The sequence below is a fragment of the Podarcis pityusensis genome, assembly GCF_964106645.2.
Source record: "Podarcis pityusensis genome assembly, chromosome: 7".
In the NCBI taxonomy this organism is placed as follows: Eukaryota; Metazoa; Chordata; class Lepidosauria; order Squamata; family Lacertidae; genus Podarcis; species Podarcis pityusensis.
The window spans coordinates 42,532,223-42,545,256 of NC_138031.1; the positions used below are offsets into that span (position 1 = coordinate 42,532,223).

General features: G+C 44.3%; 1 protein-coding gene across 4 annotated transcripts in view; it reads left to right on the forward strand.

Annotated features, from left to right (window-relative positions):
• The first annotated feature begins 1,347 nt into the window (after positions 1-1,347).
• The window catches only part of GAREM1 (GRB2 associated regulator of MAPK1 subtype 1), a 77,355-nt gene continuing 65,668 nt past the window's right edge, over positions 1,348-13,034 (forward strand). For 2 of the 4 annotated variants that reach the window (XM_081014427.1, XM_081014429.1), the window contains exons 1-2: positions 1,453-1,590; positions 8,627-8,757. Coding sequence is in view for 1 of the 4 variants with exons in the window: in XM_081014426.1 (XP_080870552.1) it covers positions 1,470-1,590 (121 nt within the window). In the remaining 3 variants the exon portion in view is untranslated. Of the gene's footprint in view, positions 1,591-8,626; positions 8,758-13,034 lie in introns of all 4 variants that reach the window. The other 2 variants (XM_081014428.1, XM_081014426.1) reach the window with 2 other exon arrangements.

Sequence of the window (13,034 nt, forward strand, 5' to 3'; positions counted from 1 at the left end):
GAAATCGTGCTCTGGCGGCGCGGCAGCAGCAGGAGGCCCCATTAGCTAAAGTGGTGCTTTAGGTTAAGAACAGTTTCAGGTTAAGAACAGACCTCCAGAACGAATTAAGTTCTTAACCCGAGGTACCACTGTATAGTGTAGGATTTAGGTTTTCAAAAACAGGGATCATTGAGTCCTAAAGCATCTAGCAGGGTCTAATCCAATCCATAATCCAGTCTTCATTTTGGAACCAAGTCTAAATTTGGACAAGAATCTGGGGATTTAGTCCTCCCTCAGCCATGAATCTCACTGTGTGATCTTTGGCCAGGCACTGTCTCTCAGCCTAGCCTACCACACAGGGTTCTTGTGAAGATAATATGGGGGGAGATTGGAGAACCACGTACACTACCTTGAAGGAAGAGGTGGTATATAAATGTAATAAATAAAACAAAATAAGATGCAGCCTCATTTCTTATAGTTTCTCTTAGTTTGTTTTCCTTGTTGCCCTTGTCCTCTGTCCTCGCTCCCCCCTTTCGTGTAACATTTCGTCTAATGGAGAGTTTTAGAGAACTCAGAACGTTGCTCGCTGTCTTGTGACATTTTGGTTGATCCTAATAATAGTATTTATCAGTGGGGGCAGCAGCAGACCAAAAATGGGGGGGGGCACAAAAGGGGGAAAGCCTATTTCTAGATAGTGGTTTGTGTGTGCCATATGTCGAGATCGCTAAAAGAAAAATAACAGTTTATATACGTTAATCCAGCTGGGGGGTGGGGGCGAGAGCTCCTTGCTGCCACCGCCCATGGTATTAACCCAACTGTAGGTTAATACCACAGACATATCGATCTGGCGGCAGCCCGCGTCACCTTCGCCATGTTTATTCTGAATCCCATTCTTTCCAACCGGGTTTACTTCCTCCGAGTAAGCGGCTTGGAGCTTGTTTTTCCACGCGTTTACTTGGTGCTTCCGCCGATTTCCTAACTCGTGCCGCCGCCACCGCAGCTTGCAGGGCGCCTGAGCGGCCGGACGGGGGAGCGAGAGCGACAGCGTTTGCGCGCGTCTCCTCCCGCGCCCGGCCCTGCTCTCTCTCCCTCTCCACGCCCCCAGGAGGGAGCGCCTGGGCTGCCCTTTTCCCGGGGAGCGGAGAAGAGGAGGGGCGCCCACTGCGCAGGCGTCGCTCGCACCTTGTTGATTAGTCAGTCCGTGCTGGGATGGCGTTTACTGGGTCAGCTGGAGCTGCAAGCAGAGGAGCCAGCGGGAAGAGCCGCCGCCGTCTGTGCAACCCACGCCGCCGCCGCCGCTGCTGCTGGGGGGCCGGCGGAGGAGCAGCAGCAGCAGCAGCAGCTGTCGAAGGCGACTCGCCTTGCTTTTAAGCCAAGCCCATCATGGCCTGGGGAGGCGGCGGCGGCGGCGGCGAGAGTCGAGGCTGAGGAGGGCGAAGCCGCCACCAGACGACCCCCGCCGCCGCCCGGACCCCAAGAAGGGCGGGAACATGGATGCGGGGCCCTCGCCGGGCTCCAGTCTGAAGGATGTGAAGTGGAGCGCCGTGTCTGTCCCGCTGGACCTGCTGGTGAGCACCTACCGCCTGCCTCAGGTCGTCAGGCTGGAAGGCGGTGAGTAGAAAGAGCGCAAAGGGCCGCGCGGAAAAGCGGCTCGCTTGGAAACTTGGCCGGACTCCGGCGGGCTGGGAGCGGGAGAAGCGGCGCCGGTGGTGGCGGTGCTTGGGCAGCCGGGCACTGGCTCTCCTCCTTCCCCAGCCACTTCGGAAAGAGTCGCCAGACTCTGCCTCTGCTCCACTTGAACGCCGGCCAAACTCCAGGCGCGAGTCCTTCTGGGGAGAAGAGCCCATTGGGGAGAGGGGGCACGTGACTAAAATATGAATGGGGCACGAAGGAGGCGAATGCCAGGGCTTTGAGCTTAAGGAGCTCAAAGCGGCGGGGGGCGATGTCGGGGCCCGGGGAGCTGGTGCGGCCGGCGCGCCGAATGGGGAGGAGAGGAGGGGGCAAGTGAGCTGCGCCGGAATGGCCCCTGGCTCGCCTCTTGCCCGCTGTTGCTCCCTGTTGCGCGAATTGGGGCCCTTTTAATTTACCATATCTGAAAGTCGAGAGGCTTTCCCTTAGTCGCCCTGGCTGCGATCCCAAGAAATTCAGCTGGAAGTTAGGTCCCGTTGCAAATCACCTGGGCTGACTTGCGGCTGGGATATTAGAGCCCCTGAACACAACGCAAATTCAAGAGCTGCGTGCTTAAGAAACCCACTCAAGCAGATGGGCTCAGGTGTGTTATGTTGGCTTATGGTCCAAAACGCAAAGTATAGGACTCTGCGTAATCTCAGAGCAAGAATTGTGCTCGCCCATAGATTTATTGAGATGGCTATTGGCTCTCAGCTTCTCCTCTTACTGACGGCAACATTAACAGGAGTGGTACAGGGAAAGAAGAAATGGTTATAAATCCCCTCCCAAAGGGGCATAAACTAAGAATTGCTTCTATAGCTTGGTGCAGAAATCCAATTCCCTTCAAAGTATGGTTGATAGGCTCTTCTGTTGAAGGGCTATTCTGGCAAGCTGTGTTTAACTTTGAAAGGGTTAGTATGATGTGCTTATTTCCCCCCAGCTCCTTTATTATGGAGATATGTTTGTCAAACAAACACATTATAGTAATTATAACCATTGCAATTACTTCTTCAGTCATCTGTGCTCTCTCAGCTAGCCAAAAGCTTTTTTTGGTAGCTTCAGATTGAAACTTATGTTTGATTTTGTTTTCCCCATCATCCCCCCCCCACACAGAATATCCATTTTCTTGTGTACCCATATCCTGTGCCAACCGTTGAATTAGATTTATTTACAATTGAATCCTTTGAAAGATCTTTTTTAAAAGCCTTTTGCACAAATTGAACTTTCAAGTTATGAAAAAAAACATTTCATATTAGAATGGCAAGATATGGAATTGCTAATCATTCTCTATCTTGGAGAAGTGTGTTTGTATCTGCCTTGTTTACATATGCAGTGCAGGAGAGCAACAGCTATGATGCAATATTTATGCCTCTTTAAATATTGACTAGATAATGGTTCCAACCCTGCATCACCTATTCGCCCAGATCTATCAAGGTATTCCCAATTGATTAAGCTAGACATTCATTAAACCAAAGACGGCACATTTCATATGGGCACCCTGCCTGAATTTTTCTTCAGTATTCTCTAGTTAACAGTTGACTCTTCTGTTCGAGTGGTTGCATATTATCAGATGACGTCTATGAATTAAAACGAATAGCCAAGTTATATAACGTGTTAATAAAGGAGGGCATAGAAGGGTTGTTGACTGGTGCATTTCTATTATTAGGGGCCTGTCTACTGGGTTTTCATCCGCTTTTCCTCTCCTCTCAAATGTAGCAGTGCAAAAATAGTTGCTGGTGTTCCTCTCTTCCCCTTGCATTGGATGTAACTACTGTGTGATCGGCAAGCAGTTGGGAAGTGGAGAACTGAGGTGGGAAGGTTTTCCACTGCAGCTTTTGAACTGTTATGCTGCTCTCCATAATTTTCTGCTATCTCCTTCTAATCATAATTTCTTCCTGGAATTCAACCCTTGATGTCATTATAACTTTAGGATTAAGGCTTTTTTTCTCACTGTATTACAGCTCTTGTGCAAGTCTCTCTTCTGAATGCCCTTTGCAATCCACCTAGTCTCCTGGTATTCACACATCTCCGTTTTCTATGATCACTGTCCGTTTGTGTCCAAGACTTTCTTCGTGGCTCCAGGAACTGGAAGAAGCAGTACATGGCAGAGGTTATGGGAATCTGTCCCCCCCTGCAAGTTGGAGGGTGACTTGTGTTGACTTCCCATGTAGTAAAGAACCCTGATTTTCTGGGAGTTTACATTGTTTGCGAGCCTCCATGATGAGGACATGAGGTTCCTTGCTTTGGGCAGTTGTCTTCTAACCCATGGACAGCAATGTGGGGAGGCTAAAGTAGCACACTCACCCCCACGTGTTGCTTTTCCAAGTTCCTGATTGTCTGAAGAGGGGTTAAGTTTCCAATTGAGTCCTAATTTTTAAAAATGTGCAAAACACTCTTTCATATTGTCCTTCTCACAATAGACTGCTGAAAACATCATTAAATAGTATTGGCCCATTTGGCTAATGGGAAAAGTGAGATACTAAGGGGTTGACTTGATAAAATTCAAGATCTGCTCATTAGCAGCTGTTGTTTCCAAGAATTTAGAATTTCTTCACCTCTTTCACCCTGATAGAAATACATGGCCCGTATTTTCATTCTGAACGGTATCTATGTGAATCTGGATATATCAAGTGATGGCAACACTGGACACACTTCAGTGATCTTGAATATCTTTAAAAGTAGTTAAATAGTTACTTCTGATGGTATACATAGAAAAAAATACTGCATTTGCATATTCAATAAAGCACAAGTGCTTCCGATGGCAAATAATCCAGCTCCTTTGTGTGAGGGTCCTAAGGGCTATCTGCCCATATACACTTAAGTAGAATACTTTTGGTTTAGCATGGAGTTTTGGAGAACTTGAAAGCTGCTTCACTACCTTGTGACATTTTTGTTGGATACAAATACTATCCAATTGTGGGTTTTAGACTTTGTGTGTATGTGTATATCAACCTGACCCTGATTGTTATACTTTGTCACTGAATAAATTAGGAAAGCCAACATCATCACCATCAAACTTTGCATTTACAATAATTTTCCTAAGTGTTCAGTGTTATTAGCATTACTTTGATGCATTACAGTTTGATGCATTACTTTAAGAATCCTTACATGCAAAGATATATTACAAAAACAAAATAAACAGTTTATTTTAAAAAATAGAATCCCATCAATATTCTTGTGCTAGTCATTACCCCACTTTTGTACAAAAGGAGTACCTGGTGGTCATCCCATGAGTTCATAGTTTTGGAAAGATTTGAACTGGGATTCTCTGAGCCCACAGTTCATTTTCCTAGCCACTGTGCTCTGCCAACAACAGTATATTCTAATCTGCCTTCCGTGCTGGCTGGGATTGATAGGCGATGTGGTCCAGAACCTCTGGGAGGCACCAGGTTGGCAAAGGCTGCTCTAGATCACTTGGACTGTTCTGTGGACTGTTACACATGTAGAATGTCCTTGGTTGGTCTGGTGCATATTGTTAACTTTGCATTGCTTCCAGAGCAGTATCTTTGTGAGGGGTTTTGCAGAAGACATTTCCTTCAGCATCAGCTTATTTTCACAACAAGGTTGTAGGACAAGGCTTTACTGTCAGTATCTTTTTGTGCAGAGCTATTAATAAGACTGAATGAATGAATATGAAAATAGCTCTAAATAGGTGTGTGTGTGTGTGTGTGTGTGTGTGTGCTTTCCCTCTCTATGTTAATAATTAGCCTTGAATGTCTAAGGATATGGAGAGGGGGAGCAGACATGTGCCCAAATACATCCGGAGTCGGAAAGCCACGGCAAAGAAAACTACCGTATGCAGAACTTAAGTTGCATTTTACATTCTTGAGATAGAATTCATTTTACTTGTGCCGCATATTATTTCCACTGCAGTATCTTGGCTTTTTATTAACCATTGGTATTATTCTTTTTATGTGTGGACACTTCTGCTAGGAGCTCTCTGTATGTATTTTTGCCTGGGTGACTTTGGAACTTCAGAAAGTACGCAATTAAAATGCATGAGGGTATTGGGAAGCCATGTAAGAGTCATTCCTGCAAGGGAATGTTGTGGAAACAATAATGAATGGTAAACAACCAAATTGCAGCAAGTTCCTTTGAAAGAATAGCAAGCAGACAAAATTGGGGCTGAGGAAGGAAAACATATCTGTGGACCTGTTCAAAAATGATGTAGAAAGCTGTGTCAAGCGAACACACACTTTTCATTGTGTAGTGTACACTTACTTCGCAGCAGTGACTAATTACAGTAGAGAAAGAATTTTTCTCAATTTTTGTAGATTCATGCATTTTTTTCACTCTAAAAGCAGTTTTCATGCTTTTTTCCTATATATACACAAAAGTACTGTAAAGGAATCTTGCATTGTTTAGCATGGCCCTGAATTTCTTTGTAGAAAGGAGCTCTTTTATTACAGTACACTGTTCCTTAGTTTCCTTGATGGCACTGTTTTGCCAGAAGAAAGTGATTCATTGGGAAAATAGATACACATGACATGCTGGTGTCTTGCATAAGAACTAGGGAGACATGCTGATGTTATTGGCTCCTTGAAAAGATATGATGGATGTGTAGAAAGCAGTATAGTATTATACGAGTACATTATTTTTCTGGCAAGGATGATGCCAGATAGATTTTGAAAAGGAATATGTCCCACCATACTTAGCAGTTTGGATATAAGAGCTTTGGTTTTTTGGTTGACCAACACAGCCTGGGGCCTGTGAGCATGTCCTTGCCACAGGGGTACGTAATTCCTATAGCACTTAAATGTGGAGTGAGGCTTTCATTCTCACATTAAGGTATTTTGCACAGACACACTCATTTGAGGCAACCTACAAATGAAATATTGTGGCACTCGTTATGTGAAAACAAAATGTTGTAAGAAGCCTAACGCCCTTGCTTCTAAGAGCCGTGAGGCTGAATGTGGCCCGTTGTGCTCAAGTGAGTTCTTTCTCCTCTTTCCACTCATCATGGTTATAACTGCCTGACAAACTACTTCCTCCTGCTTCAATGCAATCCTTTGGAGATTTAATTGCTACTGTAGGTCATCTTCCAATGCAGTAAAGCTCATGTTAGCTCTTTGCCTAGTGATGTGATGTCTAAAGCTGCTTTTATTTTAAACAGCTAATTCATTTTTATTGATTAATATGGAATGGTTTCCCCCTTTCCTCTATCATAGCCTTCTACTAAGCCTTGTACTTTCTCTGGTACTTGAGGCAGTTCTTGTACTTCCTTTTCAGTGTCTTTGAACCCTGAGATAACCACCAATTTTGGTATGCTTGAAACTGCTGTAGTAAACTTCTTGAAGTCCTTTTCTTGTGCCAGTAAGATACTGCTTTTTTGTTAACCACCTTAGGATTGACGTATTTTAAAATGAAGAGCAGTATAGAAATGACTTAAAATAAGTGCTGTTCCTTCACAGCTACTGGCCTTGGTAGCTCCCACAGGTTCCAAGTACCATGTTTTTAAACAAATGGCTTTGGCTATGCATATATACATGCTATTGTTAAAATGAGAACCAGGGCAGGGGAGCTGGTGTATCACGGCGGGAGGAGTGGAAGGTGGCGATCATTGGAGAGATTTGATAGGTCTGAACTGGGCAGGAGGCTGTGTAATGAGGCCATAATACTGACATGGAAGAAGGCACGTTTTTCTGTTTTGTTTTTTGAGGAGGTGGATTGGGGTCATTCCAAGCAACTTGTAATTGCCAAGTTGATGAAGAATAACTGTAGGCTGTGAAGTCCTATACTAGTTTCATTAAGAGAAAGCTAACTTCACTAAGAGAAAGCTAACTTCATGTGCCATGGGGAATATCTAGTACACCATTCACAATTATGTGTACAGAGTCCTGTATGTTGGGTACATGTTATGTGTGCTGTCCACTAACGGGTTGTAAGAAGAAACATACAGCTCAGTCTGTTGACAGTTTGGAATACGGTACTGTTGCTGCTGTTTCCCAAGATATCCATTTCTGAAAGCGTTTTGACCTGGTATGGTTTGCTGTCTTTCCCTGGCATATGTTATTTCCTTGGGGGGGGGGGATCTCATTTCTGTATACGCAAGTGAGCTGAGCCCCTGTTGCCTATACCCAGCTTGCAACAGTTGCTTGCAGCTTTGCAAAAGTATAAAACTTCATTGGGGTGTAAATATGAATTGTTGGTTTGGTTAGGTGATGGTGCTTGTTTTAGTGAATGAATTTTTCATTCGTTTTTAGCCTTATAACAAGCTGCCACGAGAACCCCTGTTATAGCACTGGCCAAAAATAAAAGAAATCCGTTTAAGTACATATAAACATAACTGACAATAGCACCATTCTGGTATGAGTCACGCATATATATTTTAGTTCGGTTCTGACAGTTCCCTTTGAGCTCTTGTGAAGTTCATTTTCAGGAATGAAAAGAGCCTTGGAGGAAAGTGCTTTTCCCTTATTGGCAGTATAAGTGTGCATTGTTCAAGGCTGCCCTGAGAGAGAGAGAGAACTATGTTGCACTTGAGAAGTAGAAAGGCTATTACAAGAGGATGTTGTGAGGCAGGCAGCTATGACTTGTGACCTCTGGTTAAACTGATCTTTTTAATAACTGCAATGGGAGATGGCTGCTGTTTAGAGAGAGAGACCAGTTATTATTGTGTTGTAAAGTCTTATTCGTCCACATACAAAAAGTTCAGGCCACATTCCAAAGGTGTTATTTAGCATGTTATAAGGGGACAATATGCCCAGGGCCAAACTACATGTGGCGTCAAATCCATGATTTGATGTCATGCATCTCTCTGAAACAGAACACTACTATAAATAGCCATTGATAAAGACCGTGGGGAGAACCTTTCAACCCTTTCCTCACAGGCCACGGTCCCATCACCCCCTTCCCAAAGCTCCCATTAGCTTGAGTGGCTTTTGAAGATTTCTCTCTGCAGTAGTTCCCACTGTTTCAGAGGCCTTCCTCTCTGATTTGTTCCTTAATTATTTTCTTGCTTTTTTTTCTTGTCTTACAGTCTGTAAGCCCACAGTCAGGGCCCGTCTTTAGATGATGGTGATGATGATTCTACAGCATCTGGTTGAGTTGCTTGATTTATACGTTGAGCAATATTTTATACAGCTTAATATTGCTTAATTAATATTTTCTGTAAGTTGCCTTGAGTTACTTTTGTGAAAAGAGTGATTAATAAAAATAACAAATAATAATAAACATAGCTTTTGTAAATGGTTTTCTTTGTATTGTACAATTGAATAGAGAAGAGGAGGAGCCTCCACTTGTTCAGTACCTTATGGCTCCCAGTGCCAGACTGTTCTCTGCAGTTTAGTCTGAGGTCTTATGCTGCAATCCTATGCAAACATATCTGAGAGTGAGTCCCACTGAACCCAGTACTTGGAAAGTAGATGTGTATAGACGGTTAGGCTGAGAATAAATTTGCCTCAATGTGTTTTGACAGACAATCGGATATGGGCAAAGGATGTGACTATAGCTTTCAGTGTGACGGCATTGCTTTATGTTCGATCGTGTGCAATCCAATATGCTGTATTGTGTTAACTTCCTGCTTCGGTAATAGATAAATTCGTGGGAAGCAATACAATATGGGATCCTGCCATACGTAATACGAAGGTGGTATGATTGCGAATTCAGTCCTTCTCCCAAGTTAAAGCCTCTCTATTTTCTTTACTCTTCTTGATGCATACTAAACATTTCCAAAATATATTAAGCAACTTCCCACAATGAATTGTTAATGGCCTAGTTTGCATGCAATGTCAAACCATAGTTAATGTTTAACTGTGGTCTAGCACCAGGGTGCAATGTGTTAGTGCAGGCTGCTGCAAGTCTCCCCTTTGCTTCTCCCCTACTCTTTGCTGGAAGCAACAAATTGAAAGGGCAGGTCAACACCAGAAATTTAAAGCGCATCCAACATACATTTAAAGCATATGACACACACCCCTTGAGAACACCAGGAACTGTAATTTGTTAAGGGTGATGGGAAATGTAGCTCTGTAAGGGGTAAACTATAGTTCCCAATGTTCTTTGGAGGAGGTCATGTGCTTTAAATGTGTGTTGGGTGCTCTTTGAATTTATGGTGTAGAACAGTCATGTGTATCGAGTGTGTTTTAAACATTAAGTGTGCATCTGTGCATCTCCCCTAAACGTTTGTGTATCAGGGCAAATGGTGGGCATGTGAGAACTGAGAACACACCCTAAAAACCAATTTATTTATTTAAATTGATCTTATATCCTGCTCTTCCTCCCCAAAGGATTCCCGCTCCCCCACTGACACTGTTTAGAACTTCCATAAAAAATCTCGTGCTAATATTTTACATCAATTTAATGCAGCGAGAAATCTGTGTTAATATTATCCTGCCTCTGCAACAGTCATATAGCAGCCTTTCTGTAATATGCCAAAGCAACACGTCAGGTTAATAGCATCCCCTAATGGAAATAATTGTCAATGAGCTCTAAACCATTTCCCAGCACATATACTCTAGTCAGGAAAGCCTAAATGAGTAAGTGGCGGAGCTGGACTGTAGTTGGCCAGTAGGGAAATCCTTACAGAGTAGGCAGGTCGAAAGGCTCAATTAAAATTCTCAGGAGGATGTGTCTGCAGATAGTACTAGAACTTTGGTCTGAATCCTTTGTTAGCCTGGGTGGGGCCTCAGTTTGATAAGGGGGACCAGGATATACCTGGCAATAATTGGATTTCTCCAACATTTAACCTTAATCTTAACCAGTAGAATTCAGGCTGATCATAAAAAGAGCCCTGGGGAATCAGACCAAAGGCCTCGGCTAGTCCAGAATTTTGCCTCCCATGGTGACTAAGCAGATGTCAAGAGAATTTTGCAAACAGGAAGACAAAAGGAACATAGGAATCTGCTTTGTACCAAGTCACGCCATTGGTCATCTAGCTTGGCTTTGTCCACAATACATGAACTGGTGTCAGTTGTCCAGGGGTTCAGACAAGGAACATTCCCAGCCCTGCCTGGAAGTGCCAAGGATTGAATCCAGGATCTTCTGTGCACAAAGGAAATGCTCTGCCGCTGACCTGTGACTCTTCCGCCAAAGAGCTCTCTCCCACTGTTGTTTTCACTAGATCTAGCATCCTAGAGGTAGTATGACAACCATCACGAGCAGTCACATTTAATAGCCTTTTCTTCCAGAATTTGTATAGTCCCCTTTTAACGCCTTCTAAGTTGGGCGCTGAAAAATAGTAGAATAGCAGTTAAAAACTGACCTTGAGCGAAACCCAGCAGACTATCGGTTAAGCAAAGGTTTTTTTGTGGTGTGCGTGGTCGAACCACATATTTCAGTTGTTACATTTCTGTCCCACCTGTCCTCCTGGGAGTTCAAGACAGAGTACATGGTCCCTTCTCATGTTATCCTCACAACATCATGGTGAAGTAGGTTAGGCTGAGAGCTGGTGACTGGACCAAGATCCCTTTTGAGTTTCATGACCGAGTTGGATTTGAACCAGAGTCTCCCCAGTTCTAATCCAATACTCCTATCCTTGCATCATGCCATCCTACACAATATATCCTCTGTGTGGGAGCCATTGCTACCACCTGTTGAATAAAAGGGTGCCTGTGAACTCAGTTAACCCCCATATGTGGCCGCCGAGACCACATAACACCGGTCTTGAAAGACCTACATTGGCTCCCAGTACGTTTCCGAGCACAATTCAAAGTGTTGGTGTTGACCTTTAAAGCCCTAAACGGCCTCTGCCCAGTATACCTGAAGGAGCGTCTCCACCCCCATCGTTCTGCCCGGACGCTGAGGTCCAGCGCCGAGGGCCTTCTGGCGGTTCCCTCATTGCGAGAAGCAAAGCTACAGGGAACCAGGCAGAGGGCCTTCTCGGTAGTGGCGCCCGCCCTGTGGAACACCCTCCCATCAGATGTCAAAGCGATAAATAACTATCTGACATTTAGAAGGCATCTTAAGGCAGCCCTGTTCAGGGAAGCTTTTAATCTGTGATATTTTACTGTATTTTTTGTTTCTATGGAAGCCGCCCAGAGTGGCTGGGGAAACCCAGCCAGATGGGCGGGGTACAAATAATAAATTGTTATTATTATTATTATTATTATTTGCAGAGGGCTGGTGGGAGGCACTTTGGAGCGGTTTGCTCATTGTCAGGGATAGGATCATATTGATGCTAAAGACTGTCCTAAAGTTGGTTTATTCCTGAGTACCTCCCATCTTGAATGAGGTATCCTAGAAGTGGTAAAACTGCAGCCAAAATGAGTCAGGGACTGGAATGCCTTCACTACAAAGAGAGACTAAAGTATTTGGAGCCAAGGGCATAGCCAGGATTTTTGTTGGGGGGCAGGCAGAACCTCAGTTAGCTCTGTATTTTTATTTAGTTTTGTTGATTTGGGGGGGCAGCTGCCCCCCTGGCTACACCCATCCTTGGAGCTTTTTACTTTTTAGCAGGTAAGAAAAAGCCAGGTAAGAGGGGTGGGGTAGATATTTCTAAAATCGTGCATGGTGTGGAATAAAAAAAATTCTCCATCTCCCATGTTACTAGAATTCTATGTTACCCAATTAAACTGGTATAGCTTCAGACAAGAAAAATTGCTGCTACGTGCAGCAGATAACTTGTGGATTTTTCAGCCACAAGGGGTGGTGACAGCTGCACAGTTGGATGGCTTTCAAAGGAGGACTGGACAAATTCATAGAAAACAGGCCTGCTAGATAATATAGCTTACTGCAGGGGTCACCAACCTTTTTAGACCCATAGGCACATTTGGATTTTGAGTGAGTGCGATGAGAGCCATCCACTCTAATAACTTCTCTCCCAGATCAGCATGTGTGTACACACAGAGAGACAGACACACACCCCTTGCTTTTCTAAGGGATCTGGGTGAAAGTTGGATCCAGTAGAATTAATCTGCCTCCTGGAAAGCACATAGAGCTGAAAGAGGAAGGGGGAAAGAGTGCCACTCCTATAGCTTCCTCCTTCAGTTTTATGTGCTTTGCATTGCAAGGGGTTGAATTAGATGGCCCTTGGAGTCCGTTCCAACCCTACAAGGCTATGATCCTATGATATTTTGCAATGGGGGGGAGTTTACCATCTGTATCACTTTATGGCTAGACAGCATCAAAAAAAGCAGAGACATCACCTTACCAACAAAGGTCCGTATGGTTAAAGCCATGGTTTTCCCAGTAGTGATGCATGGAAGTGAGAGTTGGACCATAAAGAAGGCTGATCGCCGAAGAATTGATGCTTTTGAATTATGGTGCTGGAGAAGACTCTTGAGAGTCCCATGGACTGCAAGAAGATCAAACTTATCCATTCTGAAGGAAATTAGCCCTGTGTGCTCACTGGAAGGACAGATCCTGAAGCTGAGGCTCCAATACTTTGGCCACCTCATGAGAAGAGAAGACTCCCTGGAAAAGACTCTGATGTTGAGAAAGGCGGAGGGCAC